The 27,752-nt window shown below is 40.3% G+C and overlaps 2 protein-coding genes across 5 annotated transcripts in view; one reads left to right on the forward strand and one right to left on the reverse strand.

The window, feature by feature from the left end:
• The first annotated feature begins 2 nt into the window (after nucleotides 1–2).
• Nucleotides 3–19,629, forward strand: fzd3a (frizzled class receptor 3a). Its single transcript, XM_046836311.1, has 8 exons — nucleotides 3–358; nucleotides 1,070–1,173; nucleotides 1,609–2,072; nucleotides 9,779–9,975; nucleotides 10,075–11,092; nucleotides 14,966–15,114; nucleotides 15,547–15,792; nucleotides 17,407–19,629. The coding sequence occupies exons 3-8, from the start codon at nucleotides 1,854–1,856 to the stop codon at nucleotides 17,639–17,641; spliced, it is 2,064 nt and encodes a 687-aa protein (XP_046692267.1). The 5' UTR covers nucleotides 3–358; nucleotides 1,070–1,173; nucleotides 1,609–1,853; the 3' UTR covers nucleotides 17,642–19,629.
• A 2,262-nt stretch (nucleotides 19,630–21,891) lies between these two features.
• Nucleotides 21,892–27,752, reverse strand: part of cdc42bpab (CDC42 binding protein kinase alpha (DMPK-like) b) — an 87,866-nt gene continuing 82,005 nt past the window's right edge. For 3 of the 4 annotated variants that reach the window (XM_046836624.1, XM_046836622.1, XM_046836621.1), the window contains 6 exons: nucleotides 27,555–27,678; nucleotides 25,932–26,049; nucleotides 25,690–25,807; nucleotides 24,429–24,586; nucleotides 23,948–24,022; nucleotides 21,892–22,714 (listed from right to left, as the gene is read on the reverse strand). In XM_046836624.1, the coding sequence (XP_046692580.1) occupies nucleotides 22,583–22,714; nucleotides 23,948–24,022; nucleotides 24,429–24,586; nucleotides 25,690–25,807; nucleotides 25,932–26,049; nucleotides 27,555–27,678 (725 nt within the window). In that variant the 3' untranslated portion in view covers nucleotides 21,892–22,582. The remainder of the gene's footprint in view (nucleotides 22,715–23,947; nucleotides 24,023–24,428; nucleotides 24,587–25,689; nucleotides 25,808–25,931; nucleotides 26,050–27,554; nucleotides 27,679–27,752) is intronic. The other variant, XM_046836623.1, reaches the window with a different exon arrangement.

Below are 27,752 nucleotides of genomic sequence, written 5' to 3' on the forward strand. Positions count from 1 at the left end.
GCTGCTGCTGCTAAATATAAAACAGTCTCAGCGCCTCGGGACCCGCTTTATTTAACGACCACAGTATATAATATCTTTATAACATATTTTCCACTTGGCTTTTATTCGCTTGTAACGCTCTCTCTTACCGCGTGCGCGCGCTCGTGCCCGCTGCCGTTGTTGTTACTCGACGCGCCACACCAGGCGCGCGGTCTGCACGCGCGCAGACGCAGGAGACGTGAAGAAGAGCCGCGGTGAGTGTGTGTGCGTGTAAAAGACGGTCCAGTGCGTGATTCTTTCATCCGCTGCATAGCAGTAAGGAGGCCTGCATTCGGTAAGAAGAACCGAACACCATCACAGAGACGCCTTCATTACCCCGGTAAGGTTCCTCTGATCTCATATCACAATACACTGACCGAGCACGCGCTTTGTTCTTCAAAGAACATGGTCCCGTGCGTGCGTGATATACGCTCAAGAAGTGATACCGCTGTGATGAACGTGTCTCTATCTATCTATCTATCTATCTATCTATCTATCTATCTATCTATCTATCTATCTATCTATCTGGCTGTCTAGCTGTCTATCTGTTTGTCTATCTGTCTGTCTGTCTGTCTGTCTATGCATGTATGCTCCACTCATCTGGGAAGGTTTTCAACTAGATGGAGGAACTGTATGGATTATAGTGACCATTTAACTGCATTAGTATCAGTGAGTTCAGGTACTGATGTTGCTGAAAGGTCTGGAGTTCAGTTGTTGTTTCAGTTTATCTTATAGGTGAGGTCAGCATGTCACCATGTCTTCATCAAGCTCCATAGAGCATTGTCATTTTGGAACAGTGTATGAGGCTTTGACTTCCAGTGAAGAGAAATTGTAATGCTACAGCAGACAAGGACATTTTAGACGACTGTGTGCTTCCAGGTTTGTGACAACAGTGTAGGACATAACCACACATGGGTGTGACGGACGGGTGTCTGCATACTTTTGGCCTTAAAGTGAATATCGAAATGTTTTCATTGCAAAAATAGTAATAAAAAGACATCATTAATGTGTTTTACTTTACTTTTCTTTTTTTTCTTTTTACACACAACAGTATGAAATTTCTCAGTACCGATTACAGAGACGCATCCCTTTATCATAATGCTGCCCCCACCATGCTTCCCTGTGGGTATGAGGACACAGTTCATCTTTTACCAGGTATGATGAGTTACTTACTAAGAGTTTTATTACTCTTTATTCTGACCAGATTATTGTTCCAGAAGAGCTTTGGTGCATATTACCTGACCTGGTCTTTGCTATGGCTTTGCAGCTTTTTCTTTACTCACATGTTGTTGTTTATTAATATTCCTGAGAATATTACACCTTCACCTTCACCAAATAGCCATATCAATACAGTATCTTCCTATAAAAAAGATGGATATTTGCAGCATTAGACATATCTGAGGCAAACGTGTCTACATGGTAATTTTGCCACCCAAAAAATGATCCTCTACCTTACTATCATTTGATTTAGATCTGACGATTTTTCTATTGTAATCCTGTCCTGATGCAGTACATAGTCTTTGTGTACACTGAGAAGAGAATGCGTCACTGGTATTGCATGTGAAATTTGTTCTGGTCTTTTTTCTACAGATCTGGTGAGGCGGTCAAATAAGTAAAAAAAAAAAAAAAAAGAAAAACAATTAAACTAGGCCATGCAAGTACACCTGAAGAAGGAACTCTGTTGAGAAGCTCTTTTACGTTTTACAGCAGAACAATGGAGATCAGCTAAACCACTGGCACCACCTCAAATTCCAGTCAATGAGGCAACTCTATCTCTCATAACACACACACACAAAAATATCCCTCCCCGAGAGTGACATCATTCGGTTCCTGCCATGTTTCTGGCTGAGGTCAGGACAATGGATCTTGCTTGGGTTGTGCTTTCCATGCTAAGCACATGCACAGCTATCAACATGCCTTCCTCGAGCAGCCACAGCACCTTCACCTGCGAGCCCATCACACTCAGGATGTGCCAGGGTCTGTCTTACAACACCACGTTCATGCCCAACCTACTCAACCACTACGATCAGCAAACCGCAGCTCTTGCCATGGAGGTACGTCCACCGTCGATACTTTGCATTGTGGCTGTGCTTACATATAAGAATGTGTATATGAATGTTATATGAATGTTTGTGTATATATGTGTGTGTGTGTGTGTGTGTGTATATATATATATATATATATATATATATATATATATATATATATATATATATATATATATATATACACACACACACACACACACACACACACACACACACACACACACACACACACACACACACAGTCTTCTGTAGATATCCGTGGGTTTTATACCTTCGCTCACATGAAACTTTATCACCACACTGGGGCTGTTGACATATTATTTTAGTAATCAAGGATTCTAACGATTATTCAATCGATTAATCGTGTAATCAGATAAGAAGTAGTTTTTACTTTATTAAAGATCGATACTAAATAAGAGAGAAAATAAGACGGGCCTCTTAAAATGAACAAGTATTTTGTTTTTCTTCTTAGAAAAAAACGTAAATTTTTATTACTAAAATCGCAAACAAGAATATCGATGAAATCTAAACCCATTTAGTGCACTTAATAGCCATATTACATCAAAATGCAAATACAGTTGCGTTCTAAAAGTCCCTCTGCAGTGGCTGTAGGTTATGAGAAAGTATTTGTTTAATGAAATTCATAATTGTTCTCACTCATGTATTTATTTATTCTATATATATTCTTATTAAATCTCGCACAGTATCGCGATGTGGATTTTCTTGTCTCTGGGTAGCTGCTTGAAATTTTGCACGCACTAAATCAGTGTTTTTATCGCAGCATTAAAAACATGCTCCTCTACTCTGCTTTACGCCGCCACCGTGGAGCGACTTTTTGACTTTTTGAAATCAATTTCAAATGTCTTTAAAAATTGTTACCGCACTGTAACTTTTCCTCGTTCCTCGCTTTTATTTTGCTGTTTTTTTTTGCTAGGATGCACTAGCCATTTACTACTCTGTGTAGTACCACCATGCTAGCATCCATTTTTATACCTGTAAAAAGTCCAGGTTTAAGTAGGTAGAAGTTAAACCCAATTAAAAAAGACTTGGATACAACAGATAGAGACAAGCACTGGTGTTCTAGTCAAAAATCAAACTAGTTGAAGAATTTGGCTCAGTATAACGGTTTTTGTCAAGTTTAATCTTTTTCTAGTGGCTCATTATCCAGTTGGAACATAAAGTGTATGTAGTACGTATAGAGGCTTTCCCGTTCCTCCTGCACCATGCTTTATGATCGGAGTGGTATTTCCGTGGTGTTGGGCTGGATTTGGTTTGCATTAAACATTTTTGAATAAAATCTTTTGACCAAATGGTTTGACTTTTAGTGTGATCAAAATCTTCACCGGATAAAATTTGTAGTTTTGTTTCAGTATTTGAACAAAGGTTTAACATATTAGTCCTAATGTACAACTGGAATGTACAGCCCTCAATTATTTCCATTATCTGACGACGTAAGTCTAGTTTACTATGCTGAGGACAGGGGAGTGGAAACTGGAATCTGTATGTCCTAGATTTCAGGAAATGACTCAATTATATAAAATGAATCTTTTATCGTGACTCCACTGGAGCAGAAGGCAGAACTAATGGTTGAGGAAAAGCCTTAAAAAAAGAAGACGACTGACAGGAAAAACTTAATGAATAATAAGACTGATGGAAACGCTTCCAGAAGGTTCATGATGTTCTTCTTATTCCGTGCCTTCGTTCGGGTATTTATTTAAAAAAAAACGACAGACTCTTTATTATTTTCAGGAACTTTCAACCCCAGAAGATGGTTGTAAAAGCACCAGCATGGAATGAACTCTGCGTAACCTCGTGTCAATTTGTGATACGAGACATTTGCCCAAGGTTTTTTTTTTCGAGGGGATGAGGGAGCGTGGTCGTGTTTGCAGAATGAAGGATATCTGAGCAGGATTAATGTTGTCCTGGACAACTCGATGCTGCATTCATTTTTTAGAGTAAAGCTTTCGTTGTCCCACAGAGGCTGGCCCAAGTGTGTTGCTTAATTCCTCACATTCTATTAATGCTGTTTACTGTTTATTGATTGTACTGACATGCTGCACAGTAATATTCAGGATGTTATTCCCACAGCAGAAGATGTACTTTCCTTTTTTTTTTCCACACCCTGTTCATTCATTCTTTCAGACGCCTTCTTAATCCTTATTTATTTCTTTAGTCCAGCATAGTTTATATCAAACCACTGGCTCACTCATCGATTTCCCTTCCACACCGCAGCCTTTTGTTCCTTTCCTACTCCACCTCCAGCTTTCTCCCTCTTTCTATCTTTTTCTTCATCCCTCCCCCCACATAAGGCAGCGCAGTTGCTTTGGAAACCAGTCCCGATTGTCTCACAACAAAAGAACAGGGCTCTTTTCTTTCTCAGGAGGTGGTTCCCTTCCACCACCATGCCCTTTGACCTCAGTCCTTAGAGACCCCTTGCTGAAAGTGGGTTTTTTGCCTGGATCCCTGGTTGCCTTGGCAGCAGGATGGATAATGCATCCTTTTTTTTATTATGTGAATATTCAATTTAGTTGTTTGGGTTTTTTAAATCTACAAAAAAAAAAGAGTTTTAAACTAAAGACCTTTTTGTGGAAAAAAAAATTCTGTGATATTTAATTGTGTTCCATCACATAGTTGTGATTGCAGGTTTATGATAGATTAGTGTTCACTACTCCAGGTGTGGATCGCTAAAGGCTTCTGTCTTTTCTCTTTTGCGGTTTGAAGTTACAGTGCAGATTAAAGTAGCTGTGAGCTGCTGTGCTTCAAACAGTGACCAGGCAGGTGAATGTTCAAGAAGGAGAGAACTCAAAAGTGCTTTACAGGATCATTCAAATTTGTGTATGTTGTATTAGAGCAACTAAAATGTGGTGCTTTGAGTAGAATTCTCTCATACTGACCACTAGATGTTTAACATGGCACCTCATAGTAAAGACTCTCTGATGATTTAAGAATTAAAATTGTTGCTCTTGCCAAGGCTATAAGAAGATCGGTAAAGTAAGAGGTTTTCCAAGACGGGTTCAGGCCTCACAAGGGTTGATCAAAGAAGTCAAGTCCTCGCTGTCAGGTGCAGAAGCTGCTTCAAAAAACAGACTCATAAGTTCTGCAGCACTGCTTTAGAGGTTTGCATGGCATCGTCCCAGAAGGAGCCTCTACTGAAGCTGGCTCACAAGAAAGCCCACAAACTGTTTGCTGAAGACAACCTAGTCCAATTACTGGAACCATGTCCTGTGGTCTGATGAGACTAAGATAAACTTGTTTGGCTCAGATTGTGTCCAGCATGTGTGGCGACGTCCTGGTGAGAAGTACCAAACAAATGGTGTCTTGCCAACAGTCAAACGTGGTGGTGGTAGCAACATGTTCTGGGGCTGCATGAGTGCTGCTGGTACTGGGGAGCTGCAGTTCAGAAGCAGAACATGACGCCTGTCATATTGAGCACCTGTGGGGATCCTCAAGCGGAAGGTGGAGAAGCATCATGTGTTTAACATCCAGCAGCTCAGTGATGTCATTATGGAGGAGTGGAAGAGGATCCCAGCAACAACCTGTACAGCTCTGATGAATTCCATGCCCAGGAGGATTAAGGCAGTGTTACATAAAAATGATGCTCACGCTAAATACACTCAAAGTGCGAGGCGGAGACTAAACAAACTTGCGTTTGGTTTAGAAGGACAACAAACTGTAGAGTCAGTGTTCTAGAAATGCCATGCGAATATGAGGATGTTGACTGCGCTAAACTACATATTTGTGTGTATATACAGTGTAAGGTAAGAGGAGCTGCCTGGGAGAGGGTGTAGTTTACTGCATAAGATGTTGGATTTTTGATCAGAAGGTCATCAGATTAAAATCATGGGCACCACCAAGATGCCACTGCTGGGCCCTTGTGCAAGGCCCTTGATCCTCAACTCAGAAAATTAGGTGTATAAATGGGATAATTGTAATAAGGCTACTGGAAAAGGGCATCTGAGAAATGCTGTAAATGTAATGCTGACATGTAATGTGAGCTGCCATGTTAAATGCATGCCATTCCTGGAGCAGGATTGGGGGTTTCCTGGTTTGAGTTTGAGAGTTAAGTTACAATCGATAGCTAAAACATTATATATAACATATATATTTTGTTCAAAAAGCTCACCCTGGACATTTCCATCCATAGCTTGTGACTTGAATAATGTGTTACAAAAAAGCTTTCTAGAAACAAACAAACAAACAAAAATGCTTGATGGACAATACAGACTTGACATATTTAACCTGAAGAACTTCTAATGGTCATCAAGTAAACACACGTTGAAATTTTAGTTCACATATCAATGTCTAAGATAGTCTTTATTCATTTCTGGAAAACAAAGTGATTTAATTTGCAGGTAATCCACAAAAGTTAACGTTGTTTTACTTCTTAAACAAAAGATATCAACAAAAATGCATATTCTAGCTGAGGAAAAAGTTTGGACACCCTGCCCCCCTAATAGCTTGTGTTACCCCCTTTGGCTGAAATAACTTCAGTGAGACGCTTTTTGTAGTCATCTACCAGTCTCTGATATCAGCCTGAGGAAAGTTCGCCCCACTCCTCAACGCAGAATTCTTTTAGCTGTGAGATGTTTGAGGGGTTTCTTGCATTTACAGCACGTTTCAAGTCACCCCACAGCATCTCAATAGGATTAAGATCTGGGCTTTGACTCAGTTCAGGACTCTCCATTTCTTAGTTTCCAGCGAGTCCTTGGTAGACTTACTGGTACGTTTTAGGTCATGTATATATAAAATATATATATATATATATATATATATATATATATATATATATATATATATATATATATATTTGAATTTTTCACACGTTCCTCAAGCATGCTCTGATACATGATAGAATTCTTGGTGGATTCTATGAGGATGAGCTGGCCAGGTCCTGCTGCATTATAGCATCCTCAAACCAGGACACTTCCACCTCCATGTTTCAAAGTTGGTACGAGGTTCTTTTCCTGGAATGCTGTATTTGTTTTACACTAAAGATGTCCTCTGTTTCAGTGTCCAAATAATTCAATTTTAGACATCTGTTCAAAGAACATTATTTCAGAAGTCCTGGACTTTGTCTACATTCTCTCTGGTAAACTTCAGTCTGGCCTTCATGTTTTTGTTAGAGAGCAAATATTTCCTTTTTGCACACATCCCATAATGGTTAAACTTGTGTAGTCTCGTTCTGATAGTAGAGACATGCGCTTTTAAATCAACAGTAGCAAGAGCACACTGTAGGTCCCGTGGTGACATTTTCGAGTTTTTGGTGACCACTTTTAGCATCTTGTGTTCTGCTCTCAGGGTGAACTTGCTTGAACGGCCAAAACTGGGCATGTTGGCAGTTGTTTTGAATGTCTTCCACTTGTAGACTATTTTCTGGACAGTGGCTGATTTCAAATTCTTTTGAGATTCTTTTTAAATCCTTTACCAGACAATCTTCTTTCTAAAGGCCTCAGACAGCTCTTTCGATCTCACCACAGTGTTCACTCTCACTTCAACAGTCAGGAGCAAAGCAAATTAAATGCCTGAGTTTTAAAAAGGGCAAGTCTTCTTCAGAAAACTGAGTAACGATGTTCTAAGCATGTGTACCTGATGTGATACACCTGTGTGTGATTTTAGCCATTTTAAGTGGGAATAAATGTGGGCATGTCCCCATATATATATATATATATATATATATATATATATATATATATATATATATATATATATATAGTGGAACCCGGTTATGTCGATGTCCTAGGGGGTCGCCAAAAAGCATCGAGGTAATCGATGATCGAGATAAATGAAAACAAAATGGCGGCAATATATTAACGTGCTTGAAATTTCTTTATGTACATGATGTGCGTTAATAAATGAGAATGTGCATGCACATGTTTTTGGAGGGTTTTTTACACAACAGCGTTGCCGCGATTTGTTTGATGAAGGCATGCTATAAAAATTTACATACGTTTGTTAACAACAAAAGGCATAAGTGCACCTACTAACAGCAGAGATTTACCAGTATACAATACAAACCACCGTCCATTCTCCATACAAACCTTTATTATATTCTCCAACATTATAAACACACAGATCGCTCAAAAAAAAAAAAAAAACAGCGGCTGCACAGTCCCGTCTCACATTTAGTCCACATGAGGGGGAAAAAAAGAAAAATAAACAGTAACTACGTTTCTGAAAACTCCGAAACCAAAAACGACAGAAAAGTCTCAAACGTGAACGGCCGAAGGGGGCGTGGCAGGTGCTTTCTCGGCCGCTTTCTCTGAAGCTCACGGTTTCAACTCCTTACCGAGAGCCGTGCTCCTTACCGAGAGAGCCGTGCTCCTCGCCCGCGCCGGTAAGGAGCACGGCTCTCGGTGAGCGACGCGCCGGTAAGAAGTTGAAGCCGAGCGCCGCCTCCGTTCATCGCATAACATTTAACAAAAAAATGCATATGTGCACTTACTAACAGCAGAGATTCACCAGTATACAATACAACACCTGTAGTATCTAGGTTTGATTTTTCCACCACTTTCGCGAGTTTTTCTGCGGCTGCACAGTGCCGATCGACATAACTGACATTAACATTTCTAATTTTTCCCCCCTTGTGCTCGAGATATTAGGGTTCGGCGACATAAAAAAAGTCGACATAACTGATAAAAAATGAGAATTTGGCGGTTCCACTTCAAAAACGTCGACTTAATAGGGTTGTCGAGTTAACCGAGGGCGAGATAACCGGGTTCCACTGTATATATATATATATATATATATATATATATATATATATATATATATATATATATATATATATATATATATATGTCAGTGATCTGAATGTTGCACACACTTCAACATCTCTGTTTCTGTGTCACGTCTACGTCAAGTCTAGATCCGAGCGCAGATTACCCTGTTAAATATGGATTATGTGTAAGGAAGCGATGCTTCAAGAGGATGCTTTGTGTCAAAATGGGCAAGACTAACACCCATCCCAATCCTTTTTACAGGCAGCTTGAAGGAAATGTTTCACAAATAATGTCATCAAGTTATTAATATGTAACGTACTAAACAGCCTGCATCTTTTGCATGCTTACTATTCTGGTTTTATTGAATTTCTCAGAAAAAACCCTGCCAGATAATGGTTTTAGTTTATATAGTGGTGGGGAAAATGAAAGAAGGACACCCTCATTGCTGATGTCTTTTCTTCTGAAACTTTTATATGGTTTATATGGTCACACTTTTATCAATTATTTAAGGGTACTTTCGGTTTCTCCATATCAGCTTGATTTTTGTCTGTTTGCCTGTCTCTGTCCAACCCAACCCACATGTCTGTCTCTCCACCCATTTGTCCATTCGACCATCCATCTATCTATCTGTCTATTTGTTCATCCATCTATCTATCTGTCTATTTGTTCATCCATCTGTCTATCTGCCTGTTCATTTATCTTTGTCCATCCATCTATCTATCCATCTGTCCACTGTCCATCCATCCACTCACCCATCCCAGATGTCTGTCTGTCTGTCTATTTATCTGTCTGCCGGTCCATCCATCTATTTGTCCATCCATCTGTCCGCCTGTCTGTCTATCCATCCACCCATCCATTTATCGATCTGTCTATCTGTCCTTCCGTGTCTGTCCGTCTATTTATCTAACCATTCATAATGTATTAACAAAATTACGAGTTGTTCCATGCAAGCTAGTGTTAGTGATGCCATAATGCCTCCCTCTTCCCCTTTAGCCTTTCCACCCCATGGTGAACCTGGAGTGCTCGGCTGACATGCGCCCCTTCCTCTGTGCCCTCTACGCCCCGGTGTGTACGGAGTATGGACGTGTAACCCTGCCGTGTCGCCACCTGTGCCAGCGTGCCAAGAGTGACTGCTACAAGCTCATGGACATCTTTGGATTGAGCTGGCCTGAAGAGATGGCCTGTAACCGGTAAATATGCCGAGATGCTGAAAAATCTTATTTTTTATAATTTTTATTAGGGAGTTAATAAAATAACTAGGCATCATATATGCTTAATGGTTTCCGCAGGTTTCCCGAATGTGATGAGCCATATCCACGAGCAGAGGACCTCCTATCAAGCGCCGACTCCACAGCGGAATCTCCCATGTCTGTACAGCGCGACTACGGTTTCTGGTGCCCACGCGAGCTGAAGGTCGACCCCGAGTTGGGCTACAGGTTCCTTGGGGTTCGTGACTGCTCGGCCCCGTGCCCGAATATGTACTTCAGCAGACAGGAGCTTGCTTTTGCCCGCTACTTCATCGCCGTGGTTTCCATCATTTGTTTGTCGGCCACGCTTTTCACTTTCCTCACCTTCCTCATCGACATGGGCCGTTTCCGCTACCCGGAGCGTCCTATCGTCTTCTACTCCGTTTGCTACATGATGGTGTCGTTGGTGTTCTTTCTGGGCTTCCTGCTGGAGGAGCGTGTGGCGTGCAACAAAGCGGCACCGGGACACTTCCGTTCCGCGACCGTCACGCAGGGCTCGCATAACAAAGCCTGCACGCTGCTCTTCATGGCTCTGTACTTCTTCACCATGGCGGGCAGCGCGTGGTGGGTCGTGCTCACCGTCACCTGGTTCCTGGCCGCCGTACCCAAGTGGGGCAGTGAGGCGATCGAGAAGAAAGCGCTGCTCTTCCATGCAGTAGCCTGGGGACTGCCTGGTGTGCTCACTATCACGCTCATGGCTCTGAACAGGGTGGAGGGTGACGGTGTAAGCGGCGTCTGCTTCGTCGGTCTTTACGACCTCGCTGCTTTGCGCTGGTTCCTCCTGGCCCCGCTGGCGCTGGCGGTGACCGCTGGCGTGGTGCTGCTGTTAGCCGGCATCGTGGCGCTCAATCGCGTGCGCATGGAGATCCCGCTGGACAAGGAGAATCAAGACAAACTGGTGAAGTTCATGATCCGCATCGGCGTGTTTTCCGTGCTCTACCTGGTGCCGCTGCTGACCGTCATCGGCTGCTTCATGTACGAGCAGAGCTACAGACCCGTGTGGGAGATCACATGGGTGCAGGAGCAGTGCAGGAACTACCACATCCCCTGCCCTTACAAGGTAGGATGCATAAAGTGTTTACAAAGTAGTAAGATACATATTCTTCTTACCAGTTTCACAAATGGATTCCAGTCACGTGGATGAAAATTGGCATTCAGTAAGTGATGCCTTGTACTAAACCTACCAGGGCCACACATAAGCCTCAGGCAAACTTCTAGTCTTTTCCATTAGCATTTAATAATTAAATACACACATGCAAGCACTACTTACTGGGCATGTAGCTCTCTCTCTCTCTCTCTCTCTCTCTCTCTCTCTCTCTCTCTCTCTTTCTCTCTCACACACACACACACACACACACACACACACACATTCTGACTTTTCTTTTATAATTTCTCTCTTCCTTTCATGTCAAGCACTAATTGGTTCAGGTTTCATATCAACTTGAAAAAAGACACCATAGTATACGTACCGTTTTTCTCAGTTGCTTTGGTGCGTTTCTCAGATCAGAAATAAAATTCTCAAAACTACTTGTTCAACCTTATAAAAGCAAATCGCGAATGCTTTAATACATTCATTTCATTAATTTTGTACAAGTGTCTGTTTCCTACATCATCAGTTGTTTGTCATGCTGATCAAAATATTGTCAAGTCAAGTCAAGTCAAGAGGCTTTTATTGTCATTTCTACTATACACAGTGGTACACAGTACACAGAAAAAAAATAAATAAATAAACAAAATAAATAAATGTAATGAAGGACAATGTAAAATTGGTGCACGTAGATGAACAGCAGCTGTATAATTGGGAATTTCTTTCAAAACCGAGAGGCAGCAGGATTGGAAATGATATTTTGACACACTGGTTTGCTGTGCAGTGACTCAATGGGCACACACACACACACACACACACACACACACACACACACACACACACCCATAGACTATGGAGTGTGTGTGTGTGTGTGTGTGTGTGTGTGTGTGCCCATTGTACATGCATTAAATCTGTTTCTAACAAGGCCACATTCACTCCATTGGACTTGGTTTCCCTGCGTCACATAGTCAGGTTGTGCTTTAGTGTACGTGTATACATTTTTTTTTAATAGATTTTATTTTATTTTATCTATTTTGCTGGTTTATTTGTATTTATACAGAGCAGCATACGAGGCAGGACTTGTGTACGCAGAGGCACAAAAGAAGGGCTATGCGGTATATACTAGCGATGGAAAGATCTATCATTTATACGACTTAGTTCTTAGAATCTCGTTCATCAAAACGAACAAATCTCTTTTCATTTAGTTTATTTCGTTCCTAAAATAGAATACAACCCGAATACTGTAATGTTGGGACGTCCTTTTTTTTTTATAAAATGAAAAGTAAAAGACTTTCAAATCACATGAGCCAATATTTAATTCACAATAGAACATGGAGAACATAAAAGTTTTAATTAAGAACTTTAATACTTTTATGCACAAAATGAGCTCATTTTAAATTAGATCCCTGCTACAGGGGCAACAAAGGACTGAAAAAGCCAAAAAATTTAAAATATTTAGCTGGATGAACATGTTGAAACTAATCAAGTTAACTGACATTAGGACTGTAACATGATTGGCTATAAAAGGGATGTCTTAAAAAGGCAGAAGTAAAATTAGCTAGAGGCTCTCCAATCTGTGAACGAATGCGTAAAAAAACAATGTTCCTCAATGTCAAAAATCTCATCATCTACAGTACAGACTGGAGAAATCTCGGTGCAAAAAGGAAAAGGCAGAATAACTTTTGTTGGATGCCCGTGATCTTCGGGCCCTCAGACCACACTGCATCAATCATCGGCTTGATTGTGTCATTGACATTACTAAATGGGCCCAGGAATACTTCCAGAAACAACTGTCGGTAAACACAATCCGCCATTAAATTGCTATCATGCAAAAAGGAAGCCATATGTGAACATGATCCAGAAGCGCTGTTGTGTCCTGTGGGCCAAAGCTAATGTAAAATGGACTGTTTCAAAGTAGAAAAGTGTGCTATATTCAGACGAGTCCAAATTTGACATTCTCGTTGGAAATCCGTTTTGGTCACCTGAGGGGAATTTGTAATTGAAGTACATTTATAAAAAGTTTTTTGTCAGGTTACAGTTATTGCTTTAATTCCTATGTAAAAAAAAAAATATATACACCTGAAGCATATTTTTATTCTTTTATATATATATATATATATATATATATATATATATATATATATATATATATATATATATATATATATATATATACAGGAGTGCAGAATTATTAGGCAAATGAGTATTTTGACCACATCATCCTCGTTATGCATGTTGTCTTACTCCAAGCTGTATAGGCTGGAAAGCCTACTACCAATTAAGCATATTAGGTGATGTGCATCTCTGTAATGAGAAGGTGTGGTCTAATGACATCAACACCCTATATCAGGTGTGCATAATTATTAGGCAACTTCCTTTCCTTTGGCAAATGGGTCAAAAGAAGGACTTGACAGGCTCAGAAAAGTCAAAAATAGTGAGATATATTGCAGAGGATGCAGCAGTCTTAAAATAGCCAAGCTTCTGAGCGTGATCATCGAACAATCAAGCGTTTCATTCAAAATAGTCAACAGGGTCGCAAGAAGCGTGTGGAAAAACCAAGGCGCAAAATAACTGCCCGTGAACTGAGAAAAGTCAAGCGTGCAGCTGCCAAGATGCCACTTGCCACCAGTTTGGCCATATTTCAGAGCTGCAACATCACTGGGTGCCCAAAAGCACAAGGTGTGCAATACTCAGAGACATGGCCAAGGTAAGAAAGGCAGAAAGTCGACCACCACTGAACAAGACACACAAGCTGAAAGCGTCAAGACTGGGCCAAGAAATATCTCAAGACTGATTTTTCTAAGGTTTTATGGACTGATGAAATGAGTGAGTCTTGATGGGCCAGATGGATGGGCCCGTGGCTGGATTGGTAAAGGGCAGAGAGCTCCAGTCCGACTCAGGCGCCAGCAAGGTGGAGGTGGAGTACTGGTTTGGGCTGGTATCATCAAAGATGAGCTTGTGGGGCCTTTTCGGGTTGAGGATGGAGTCAAGCTGAACTCCCAGTCCTACTGCCAGTTTCTGGAAGACACCTTCTTCAAGCAGTGGTACAGGAAGAAGTCTGCATCCTTCAAGAAAAACATGATTTTCATGCAGGACAATGCTCCATCACACACGTCCAAGTACTCCACAGCGTGGCTGGCAAGAAAGGGTATAAAAGAAGAAAATCTAATGATATGGCCTCCTTGTTCACCTGATCTGAACCCCATTGAGAACCTGTGGTCCATCATCAAATGTGCGATTTACAAGGAGGAAAACAGTACACCTCTCTGAACAGTGTCTGGGAGGCTGTGGTTGCTGCTGCACGCAATGTTGATGGTGAACAGATCAAAACACTGACAGAATCCATGGATGGCAGGCTTTTGAGTGTCCTTGCAAAGAAAGGTGGCTATATTGGTCACTGATTTGTTTTTGTTTGGTTTTGAATGTCAGAAATGTATATTTGTGAATGTTGAGATGTTATATTGGTTTCACTGGTAAAAATAAATAATTGAAATGGGTATGAATTTGTTTTTTGTTAAGTTGCCTAATAATTATGCACAGTAATAGTCACCTGCACACACAGATATCCCCCTAAAATAGCTAAAACTAAAAACTACTTCCAAAAATATTCAGCTTTGATATTATCATATTTGATATAGTTTTTTGTGTTCATTGAGAACATGGTTGTTGTTCAAATTAAATCCTCAAATAAAATTAATCCTCAAAAATACAACTTGCCTAATAATTCTGCACTCCCTGTATATATATAGGAATAATATTTGTATTTTAAGAATATATATTTTATACAATATTATTTGTAAAATATGGTGTATACGATGTCTGAGTGTCGGACTGTTGTCTATACAGGTGGAGCAGACAAGCAAGCCAGATGTTGCCCTCTTGCTTATTAAATACTTGATGATGCTGGTGGTGGGAATTCCATCTGTCTTTTGGGTGGGCAGTAAGAAGACCTGTTTTGAGTGGGCCAGCTTCTTTCATGGCCATCACAAAAAAGAGTGAGTCTCCTAAATATAAATTATATCTCAAACATTCTCCTATAACTGCGTCCGGTCTTGATGTCCTTTGTGTATTGATTGTGTTGGTTATGGTATTTGACTGATGAGAGAAGCTTTTAATAAGTATATTATTTATATAAATTATAACCGGTTGACTTTCCATGATCCGTGAGCAAACACAGAAGCATCTTGCTGGCAGGGATTTAAATAATTAACAGTGTTTCCTCCACATAAAAAAAAAAGTTTGCCTTATTGCGACTTTAATTCGCTAAATTCCCCCCATGCACACACATATACTATGATTTGACCATGTAAATCCTTATTTGGTGACACCCCTAAAAAAAGATTTTTATTGCAAGAAATATACTATATTTATGATTCAGTCCCTTTCTCATTACATTCCTCCTCTGACCCATGTTCTCCTCGTCTCAGCTGTGTGGTGCACGACAGCAGACAGGTGCTGCAGGAGCCCGATTTTACTCAGCTGCTCCTGCGTGAGCCTGGAGTGGCTGTGGTTCGCCAGTCCCGTGGTACCTCCACCCAAGGCACCTCCACCCACGCCTCCTCTACCCACCTGGCCATACTGGATGAGGCGCACAGCGGGAGCAGCCGCCCAAGCAGTGTGCACAGCAAAGCCAGCAGTTTCCACAGCAGCCGGCGCCAGTCTCACAATGGCAGGTGAGGAAGAGAGCATGAGCCGACCGTAGAGCTGCGTAATGAATGTTTTACAAGTTATGGGCATTTTGGGAAGCTCAGGTGTCAGGGCTTGTACGGAATTGGCCTTATGCCGCTGCATTTTACTCTGCATTTTAACTTCCTGAGTATCTAACTTGGTCTTTTTTTTGTTTGTTTTTTAAGTGCTTTTTTCTATTTATTTTTAAAATAAATAATGGATAAAAGAGCAAACATAACACTCCACAGAGCTCCAGACTGCGAATAAAATAGTCGCATTTGCGACCAAAAATGATCATTTGCAAGTAATATTTTTGTCTAGATCGACACCTGCAACCATATAAATTTGCACGTTATGACCGAGTAATCTGCATGTTATGACTTATTATGTGCGTGTTCTGTGAGGAATGGCCTATCACATAATTTGTTGACGTAATAAATAGAGACGCATGCCCCGCCTACTCTTGAGTTAAAGCTCCAAAACTAACCAGACAGTTAAAGCAAAACTCATCTTTCCGCATCAGAAAAAATGTCAAAACTAAAAATATCCAACTTTGTCAAACAGTCTCCATTTCTGTCCAACTCTCCCACTGATGACACACCTGCAGTAAAAAAGCAGGCTGCAGTTGTGCCAGCGTTCGAGAGAGGGAGAAAGACAGAGGCACTGAGGACCATCTTTCTATGTCAGTCAGTGAAAACATAAATAAAAATGCCAAAAGACATTTAAAGAACTTCTTGAACTCAAGAGTTTTCATGGCTGAGGTATGATCACGAGACGCAGTAAATGTTTTGCGACTTCTGCTCTAAAGCGGGAAGAGAAATTGCAGGGAAAACTGATTTAATTACCAGAACAAATAAATAAAAATAAGAGACAATAAGAAAACACTGAGATAGCCAAAAGCATAAAAATGCTTGTGATCACATAATCATGAAGAGAATTCCACAGAAAACACCGGTAGCGCTCGCAGTGTCTCGTGCATGCGGACTGAGTGTCGAAAAAGAATGGAAAGAGTGAAAAATAAAATTCAACATCGCCTATATGAGCGATTCAGTTCCTAGGCCATGCTGTAAAAAGATGGCAGATGTACACATGACAGAATGACTGGAAGTAAGTGTTTTTTAAAGTTCATTCTTGTGTGGCCCCTAAAAATATAATTTGGCGTCTGTTGTTTTTTTCATAGGAGCCAATGGCTCCTTAAGTGATTTTTTTTTGTCTGAAGCGCTGCAAAAAATAAAATAAAAACGGTACAGAATCATGAAAACATGCTAATGAAATAAATATAAATATATTCATGAATAAATATAATTATATAATGAATCAATTACAAGTAATAAATATAATATAGCGCCCTCTGCATCAGTGGTTCGCCCCCAGAGGCCGCTCTCAAAATAACAGCGGACTGGAAGCTGGAAAAACTATCGGTGTGGATTTTTGGACTATTGGTGCCTCGACCTTTGTTAATGACTAAGGGGAATTTTAGTTGAAAAGCCAATCTTTATCAGCAAGTAGTATATATATTATATGAGTAAAACATAAGTCGTGTTAAAAGCGGACAGAACGTAACCAGCCCCATCAGAACTACTTCACCCACTCTGCTTCACATCCGTTTCCTAACACAGGTACGCATCGTGTAGTTTCCACGGCGCAGAGGAGCTCCGTCTCCCCCACGTCAGCATATCCCGCCTCCACGAGCAGCTTCAGCAAAGCAGCGCTGTCCACCTGGAGAGCCAGTCACGCCACGGTGGATCGCAGCGCCTCGACAGCCAATCACGCCACGACAGCATAAGGGACCTCAGCGCCGGCCCTGCTAACGCTGTCCACTCCGTCATGGAGGAAAGCGGAGCCACTTCGTGAACTTAAACACAGCGTTTGTAAATGAAGCACATGCTGCAGAGATTTCTCACGTGTACGGATGTCGAATGGACATCTAGAAACTGAACATCAAGCCCTGGTTACACAACATAACATACAGGTGCAGGAAAAAACTTTCTGAGCAAAGATCTTTGGTATTCACAGGGTAAAACAATGAGGGCTTTCGCCATATTACAACCCCAATTCCAAAAAAAGTTGGGATGCTGTGTAAAATGTAAATAAATACGAAATGCTATGATTTGGTAATCTCATAGTCCTATATTTTATTCACAATAGAATATAGAAAACATATCAAACGTACCATTTTAAGGAAAAATAAGGTAATTATAAATTTGATGGCTGTAACAGGTCTCAAAAAAGGTGGGACAAGGCAACAAAAGTCTGGAACAAGTAAGTGTTATTAAAATTAAACAGTTGGAGAAACATTTTACAACTAATGAGGTTCATTGACAACAGGTTAGTAAGATGATTGGGTAAAAATAGTGTATCTAAGAGAGGCAGAGTCGCTCAGAAATAAAGATGGGCGGAGCTTCAGCAATCTGTGAATGTTTACAAATTTTATTTTTCTCTAATTGTGCAACAATTTCAGAATTATGTTCCTCAATATAAAAATTGCAAAATGGCTCAATACGTCATTATTTATGGTAAATAATATTAAAAGAATCTGGAGAAATCTGCACAAGGGATGAGGGTGATAACCAATATTAAATGCCCATGATCTTTGGGCCCTCAGGTGGCACCGCATTTAAAACAGTCATGATTCTGTATGGAAAATCACTACATGGGCTCATTAACACCTCCAGAAATCATTGTCTGTGAAAATCTGCAAATCTCTTTCATGCAAAGAAGAAGGCATATGTGAGCATGATACAAAAATGCTGCTATCCTCTCTGGGCCAAAGCGCATTTAAAATGCAAAGTGGAAAACTGTTCTGTAGTCAGAGGAATCAAATTTTTTTGGAAAACATGGGTATCACGTCCTCCGAACTAAAGAGGAGAGGGACCATCAGGCCTGTTTTCAGCACTCAGTTTAAGAAGCCATATCTCTGATGGTATGGGAGTGCATTAGTGCCTGTGGAATTGGCCGCTCAGAAGAGGGATTGAAAAAATTAGGCAAGAAAATGCAATAAAAATAGAATATTTTACAATAGAATGAATTTGTAGTAGAAGGGTCCGGATGCTAACTGGCCTGCCTGCAGTCTAGACCCTTCATCATAAAAAAACATTTGGTGCATCATGAAATGAAAAATACAACAAAGGACAGCAGCTAGAACCTTGTATAAGACACATGAGACAACATCCCTGCCCTAAAATTCCAGCAACTGGTCTCCTCAGTTCCCAGATGTTTAAAGGACAGATGACGTGATGCTACATAGTGGTAAACATGGCCCTTTTTTGGGATGTGTTTGAGCCATTAAATCCAAAATGACCTTATTTTCTCCTTAAAATGGTACATATTCTCAGTGTAAACATTTTTGTTTTGTTTTGTTTTACTGTGAATTGAATATGGGTTAATGAGATCCGCAAATCATTGCATTTTGTTTTTATTCCCACTTTACACAGCGTCGCAACTTTTTTGGAATTGGGGTTGCATCTTTTTTTAATACCGTATTGAAGCACTTGCTGCTTTATGTTCAGGTTTAAAATTTTTCTTTGCAGTTTTTAAGAACTTTTATAGAAAAAAATCAAGCTTTTTATTCCACTGTTCCTCTATTGCACTTTGTGTAGACTTTTTGTAGATTAGACTGACATCTTGTTCCACACGATTTCTCACATAATTAGGTAGAAGAGGAGAGAGTGATGACTGAGTGTTTTATTGGTGATAAACATTTGGCATGTAAAGAGCAGAGAACAAAGCGAACAACTGCTCGCTGTGAACGTAGATTATTTTTCAATAATCTGATGCGTAGTCACCGTTTCACTTTGTACTGCAGGCATCGGACAAGAGTAAAGTTTGGACTTAAAAACGAATCCCTTCTCATTTACAGAAGTACTTCTTACTTGTGTACAATTTCATAGACTGGGGTCACATGACTGTTCAGTTCATCAGTTTGGTTGATCTTTTGCTTGAAAAAAAAAAAATCAGAACTGAGCTTTCAGAACATAATACAAGCCTGTAACAGAACCAGGAAATGAATACACCCAGCATGCAAAACTTTACAAATTATTACAAAACAACAACGACAAAAAAAAAAAAGTGATGTGTACAAAAGAGCAGGAAGATCTCCTCCAGAAATATCGCTCATTGTTCAAAAGCTGCCTTGTGCCTTCTTTTGCAACATACAGAAATAACACATGGAATATATCGAGAGCAGGCATTTGAATTTGCCTGAAGTGGGACGCCAATGATTTAGCAACACATTGAACAGGTGAAAACTGCACTGAAAAAAATGGCTGCCAGGAACCACACCATGTAATTCTAATTGGGATTTAACACTTTTAAGGTCTGTAGTAGAGGTTGACCGATTGATTGCACTTTTGAAATGACCGATTATTTGGTAAGCAATTTTTGTATAACTTATGAAAATAGAAATACAGGGTTAATTAAAAAGAATAAGAGGGAAAAAGAAATTGGCCATACATATCGGCCTTTGGCTGCCCCTGATTTCTAAATATCGGCATCGGAAAGAAAAAAAAATATCGTTCGAACTCTAGTGAGAAACTTGCAGTAACAACGTTCTACATAGCACTTCATGGAGTTTCCAAACCTGTCTGATCCATCCTTGAATTGGAAACCCCTCACTGCTGAGAATGATTTCCACATAAACAGCCTGAAAATATATGAAGTTATTGTGCAGGTTTGGAACCATAAGTATAGATTTGGACTGTAATTAATATAAACGGGTTGCTACATTGTCTTATGTTAACATCTGCAATGAACAGGTTTGCATCCATGTGTCCAGGTGATGAATGATGGAACTATAATGAATGGACATTCGGTGTCACCTAGATAATGAACAGTGCTGACATTTAGAGTCACAAACTCCTTCTGTAAAGTTTCGTTGGGACAGTGTATGTTGTTAAAAGCGTTCTACAGAAAAATTGGACTGAATTGAATTCCAATTAACGACTACTTCCTCAGCGGCTAGACTTCCTAGCTGAGTAGAACCAGTTCACAATATCTGCAGCAAATATACAACTACAACCAGGATTGAAATGCACACACGCTTCTTTCTGCGCATGTTTAATGTTCTTAAACTGGGAATGTTAGAGATGTGGCTGAAAATGCGTTTCGACCAATAAATGATACGAAAAAATTCTATCCTTGTTCCAGTTCATAAGTATTTATAGTGCGACCTAAGGGGGGCGGGGGAGGGGAAGCAGTTTAAATGCTTGAATGGAGAATTTAAAAAATGGAAATAACTATCATACACATGGATATAAAAGGACATTGGAGGGTTGTTTTTAGGAATTTAGGGGAATTCTAATTAAATAACGCAACTAAAATAATAAACGGATGGTTTCTTTTGTTTCTCCTCACTAAAGAATTTCCTTATACATTATATACACACACACACACTCAATATATTGCATTGGGTCACCTGACCTTTCCTTCTATATGTGGTTCTTTTCCAAACTGTTGCCACAAATCTGGAGGCACTCAATTCAAAAGCGTCTTTAGATGTGCTATAATGACATTTTGTATTCACTTAAACTTGAAAACACAAACCTGTTCCAGCATGACACTGCCCCTGTGCACAAAGTGAGCTCCTTAAAGATATGGTTTACATGCTTTTGAGAGGAAGATCTTGAGTGGCCTGCTATAGAGCTCTGATCTCATCCCTACTGAACACCTGTGGGGTGAATTGGAACGCTGGCTGCACCTCAGACCTCCTCACCTACATCAGTATCTGCCTTTCATAATATCCTCATGGCTGATGAACACAAATATAAATAAGCACACTCCAAAATCCCATGGAACATCTTCCCAGAAGAGTGGAGAGAATCATAAGAGCAAATTGGGGCTAAATGTGGAATGCAATGCTCAAAAATCACATACTGTACTTATGATCAGGTGACCCAATACTTTTGGAAATATAGTGTGTGTGTAAGTGTGTGTGTGTGTGTGTGTGTGTGTGTGTGTGTATACAGTATATATATGATACTATACTTTCAGCCTATGTACATTATTGTGATGGAAATCAGACGTCACTGGTAGGTAGTGGTCTGTGGAAGGCTTCGATTAAACTCAAAATATCCAAACGCATCTAATCTGAAATATATATAGATGAGTGCTTTTTGAGACTTTTTTATTTGTCCAGTGGCACAGTGGTGGAAATCCAGTGCACTAATGATGAAGTCCCGCTGTAGGTAGTGACCACGGCAGTACCAAGATTTTGGTGTAGCTTGAAGATGCCGTGTGACTTGGGTGTGAAAGTGGGGAAACCTCTACGCCGGATTGGAGGAAGCTGTAGCCAATCAGAATGGCAGTTTAAGAAGTAACCGGGTCTCCAGATTTCTCACATTCCAGAAAGAAAAGCCATCTGTTTTTCCCCAATGATTGTGGTTATTTGTATGATCCATAGTTTGGAAAGAAAAAAAATATTAAACAGCTAATATTGGACTGAGAAATAAATATTTCACTCCGAATCCCAGTTTATATACAAACTCTAGTACAATCAAGTCCACATGTAGTCTTTGAAAAGGCTCAGGTTCGATTCACACGTTGAGCCAAAATGAGAGGAAGAGAGCAAGTGATGCCCTGGGCCAACACACACACACACACACACACACACACACACACACACACACACACACACAGACAGACACACACGCACGTGCACACACTCAGCGACATATTTTCCTCTCTTAAGAAGCTGGATAAATAAAGAGAGAGGATCCAGTAGTGCTTGCGTTTGATTTGTACAGGCATGGACATATGCAGGACCAGCACACGCCGCCCATTAGTCCTGTGATGCATCCATCATGTGTCCCAGCCGACCCGGTCCGTGCTCTCCAGGGAAAGAGACTTGGTCTTGTGCGGTGATGAAGGACTGGGAGGGCTGCTGAAGGTCGAGCTGTTTGAGGCAGTGGAGTGACGCGGCGAATCCGAATCCTGCAAATGATAAAATCGAAGAGTTAACCAAGAGGTTTTGGGAGGATTTGTTCAGTTTTGTGGCTGCACTGTGTTCTTTTTCTATTTCAGAGACACAGTTAAAACCTTTTGCGCAACTGATCTGGCAATTTATTTACAAATATGTGCAAGATGGGTATATGTGCATGTTTTTCAGTTAATATCTACCTTCAATGCCTCAAAAACATCCTGTCCCAACTCACTCTACTTACAACCCCAATTTAAAAATAATTGGGACACTGTGTAAAATATCATAAATACATGTTCGATTTACAATAAAACAAAGCCATTTTAGGAAAAGAATCAGGTCATATTAAATGGCTGCAACACGTGTCAAAAACGTTGAGAAGGGGCCATGTTTAGCAATGTGTAGCATAACGTCTTCTGTCTGTATGCATCTGGGAACTGAAGAGACCAGTTGCTTAAGTTTTGGGAGAGGAATGTTGTCCCATATGTATTTGATACAGGATTCTAGCATTCCGTGTAAAATAGTACTAAACTGTATTTCAAAAATAAACAAGAAAAATAAATGTAATATCAATGCTCTGGCCTTTGTGAAGACATTTAAAGACGGTAATTTTAAGCATGACTGGATTTATGTGAAATGTTAACGCCTTAGAGTAAGACTCTGTTTGTAACATTAACTGAAGTTAAGCAATTTAGTTAATTAGAAGTACTGTTTATTGTTTGTTCATACGTTTGAAAATTATGGTAATTTTCACATCTTATGGGTCAAAATAAACATCACCTGGTGATTCGCCTCTAGAGGCCGCTCTCGTACTGTATAATGACAGCAGGCCATCTTAGCCGCTCCAGGAACAGTTGCAACCCGGAAAAACTATACATTTTTGCAGATATCAACTATAGGATTGATTGTTTGACTTTTTTTTTTGCTCCACAAACTATTTCTAGAATTGCTTTGATGTTGAAAATAGCAGAAAGTTCACGCTGACTCTGTGCTCATACACAATATGCACTGAATCAGCATTCCATCAGCCTCAGAAAGATCATATGTCTTCCGTACGTTCTCTGCTACAAGTTGCTGGACTATTGAACGAGTCTATCTTTAGTTAGAGCATGCGTGTCAGTCGCAAAACAAATGTACAAACGTCACAGATCTTCAAAAAGTTATGGATATTTGACAAGAGGTTTTTAAAATAGTTGTTCTCTGTAGATAAAGGGGGTATATTTCAATGGCGAGCGCTTGGCATTTACCTTCATCTTACTAAGCAGGGTCCTTAAAGCCCGTTTCAGGTCGGGCGTCTTCTCCGAGGGCGAGACAGCCTGCCACTGGGAAGGAAAGGTACACTGAGAGCCCAGAATTGGCTTTCACACCAGGGTTAAGGATACAGCATGCTACAGTATGTTTGTGTGGTGGTGTAGCAGGAACTAAGGCCCAAGTGCAGGATGAATGAAAAACCATATATGTACAGACTCTTATAGGAGAGGATGGAATATTTGCTGAATGAGAAGTTCTGGGGATTAATGAGGAGTAAACTATGAGAAGCCATCAGCTATTATGTCAATTCACTTACATAGTTATCAGGTATTTGCTAACATGATGTAACCATTAAAAACCTTAAATTGATATGATGAAGTTCTGCTCCTGATATCGACTAAATAAATGATGACGTGACACCCCCCCCACCCCCATAAAGATGTTCTACTACGAAATTTTCATGCCCATGTTACTCACCTCACGGTCAAACTGAGAAAGCTGTGCGTCTCCTGCATCCATGCCTCCACCAGACGACAGAGAGCTCTCAGACGGAGAGGTCATGGTTTGACGTTTGGAGCTGTAGCTACTGCTCGAGAGCTCCCTCCTCAGAGCGCTGCCATTCTGAGAGGAGGAACCTGAGAGACAGGAAGAGACTGAATATTTGTTGCTGTTTCCAAACAAGCACGCTGAATGTTTTTTTAACTGCTGATCAAATATGTTTGGATTTGTTTTTCGAAATAATCGCCATTTCTTTCAAGTCTTCCAGCACTCGTCATGCAGCGATAGAGAGGTGGTACAGAGTGGTTATAGGTCTGGGGTAATGATCAGGAGGTTGGGGGTTCAATCCCCGGTATTGCCAAGTTGCCACACTTGGGGCCCTGAGCAAGGCCCTTAACCTTCAGTTCTAAAAGAGTGCTGTATTATAGCTGATTTTAGTCAGGTCAACTGTGGAACGGTTGTTGCTACCAGGCACACTGGCTTGAGTGTTACTGCTGATCTCCTGGGTTCGACAGACAGCAGTCATGAGAGTTTGCTCAGAATAGTGCCAAAAACAGTGATCCAGTGAGTGACAGATCTATTGAAACATTTTGGTGATGAAAGGTGCTTTTTACTTGTCCCAACACAGTGAAACTCTTGTTTCGCATATCACGGTGATGTTAGGATGCTTGGGTCAGAGCGCAGGGTCAGCCACTATATGGCACCCCTGGAGCAAAGGGTGATGCTCAATGGCAGCAGCTTGGTGATACTGGGGCTTTAACCCCCGACCTTTTGATCAGCAAACCAGAGCCACTGAGCAACCACCTTCCATAAGCTACATTTAAACTACAATAGCAGAAGACTAAACTCCTGATAACCAATGTGTCAAACTTCCTAAGCTGAATCTCCAGGATTTTACAAATGTACACCATTGTGTTCCTGATGAAGTGGCCACTGAGCCTGAATCTTTAACAGAAAAATATAAATCAATACTGAAAAGACCATTTTGTTTTATATATATATATATATATATATATATATATATATATATATATATATATATATATATATATATATATATCTACCATCCATCTTTATTCATTAATTCATTTCAATTTAATAATCTGAATTCTATCTGAATCTTTAATAATATAAAAACACAGATTGTCACAGAAGAAGAGAAAAGGAATATGGTAATGTCTTTGTGGACTTGTTGGAGTCTTTAGGGTGGTTATAGCATGTCTAGGATGGAGAAACTCACGTATACCCAGGCCACTGCTGGCACTCATGGAGCGACCGGGTTCAGTCCGGTTCTTTGTTAAGGACGGGATGCTGACTGAGCCACTGAAGCCAGACCGGTTCTCCTGAGCACGCACGTTCTGCAGGACAACGGAGAAAACACAAGAAAGTGAGTGATAATGAGAGAATGAGTGTAATAATCGATCAGATCAAATGCTTAGCACAAGAGTCTTAATGAAAAAAAAATGATAATAAAACCTGTACCATGGGTAGGTCCTTGAGAATCTGCATGCCGTCTCCAGGTCCCATGTGAGCCACATGGTTGAAGTTGGTGGGGTTGGAGATCAGCTTGCTTCTCTTCTCTGGGTCCCTCAGCATCTCTCTAAAAAAAATAAAAAAAGAAACACATGCATTAAACCATGTGTTTTAAACTCCTTCTGCCTCAAAAAAAAAAAAAAAGTATGTGGACACCCGACCATAACTCTAACATGTAGCTCTTCTTCAAACAATGTTAGAATCCCAAAATTGCCTTTTTTGCTCTTCCATTTTTCCATTCCATTTTTACATAAAATCTAGGAGGCCAAAAACAACGTTCCAGCATCACAACAATCTCATACTCAAAGCAAACTCCATGAAGACACAACTTGGCAAAGAATTCGAAAGCCGGCGCAGAACCTGACCCCCATACCTCCTCGCTCACACTGTTAGTGGAACGAATACAAATCCCCACTAAAATCTAGTGGAAAAAACTTCACAGAAGTGCAGTAGTGGATGAAGTGCACAAATCATGTATTTTTTAAAAGTAGAGATAAACTCTGTAAATTTATGACTCCAGTAAAAGTAAAAGTGCTCCCTTTAGACTTGAGTAAAATATCCAAAGTGCTATGATTTATTACGGCTATAATGTTCCTATTATAATTTTTCACAATACCCTTTGCTTAATCAACTCATTTCATGTGCAAAGACTCTGATGTTACTCTCAGCACACTAATCTATTAATAGAATGATATTAATGAGTTAGACACTGATTAATATCTATTTAAATATTCATGAGCCTAAAACCTTCTTTTAACTACCTTAAAAAAAATCACACAAAGGAGGTCATGGGTGTTTTGGCGAGTTCGAGTCAGGAGTTTCTTCCATCATTTATTTTTCTCAAAATGTGCTTGCTGTTAAACTGATGCTGAACTGTTGATGCTCTGATTGGTGGCTTGCTGCGTGTTTGACCAGTTCAATTTGTATCCGCTCATAAATAAAAAGGAAAGACTGTAGCTGAGTAAAAAATATATCTGACTTGAACTCCCACTCTTCCCAAGTGGAAATCCTTCAGTAAAGTACAGATACTGTACGTGAAAAAGCTTCTTAAGTACAGTAACAAATTACATTTCCTTCCTTACTGTCCACCGTTGCGAAAGAGTGGCGCTTCTTATAACGGCAAATGGTAATAAATCTAAAATGGGGTCTACAACATGATAACCTTTTAAAAAGGTGTGTATTTAAGTTTATAAAGTCCTAATATATTTTTAAAAAGCACGATTTCCTTCTCACATAGTTGCAAAGTAACCAAATTACAGCTAGATAGTTGTTTCCTGTACATGTGTACATATTTTTGTGGCATAGATCTGTGCCTTTCTATGATCTCTTTCTATTACATCCTTATGCAGGATTCAACAGCTGCTGTGAAGTATGACTAATATAAATAGTGTGAACGTGTAACAGTGCTAACAGGAGTGTGTAGTGACATGAAAAGGCAAACTGTTCTGCAATATGCCCAGTGAGACGCATGTATCGCTTTTGTATTGCGTGTGTGTGTGTGTGTGTGTGTGTGTGTGTGTGTGTGTACAGTAGGTGGGGCAGGAGGATTGGGGTGGTGGTGGGTTGATGCACCTCCTTTGTTGTAGTCTCTCCTCTTCAGGTATGCGGAATGAGAAGCGTCTCTTGTTGTTCATACTGCGCACCATCTGCTTGCGGCTGTTATCCGACACCTCGGGTACCACAAGCTCGTCTCCCTCTGACACAAGCGCACACACACACACACACACACACACACACACACACACACACATGGAGAATACAGACCAAAAA

The sequence above is a fragment of the Silurus meridionalis genome, chromosome 23 (genome assembly GCF_014805685.1).
Source record: "Silurus meridionalis isolate SWU-2019-XX chromosome 23, ASM1480568v1, whole genome shotgun sequence".
In the NCBI taxonomy this organism is placed as follows: Eukaryota; Metazoa; Chordata; class Actinopteri; order Siluriformes; family Siluridae; genus Silurus; species Silurus meridionalis.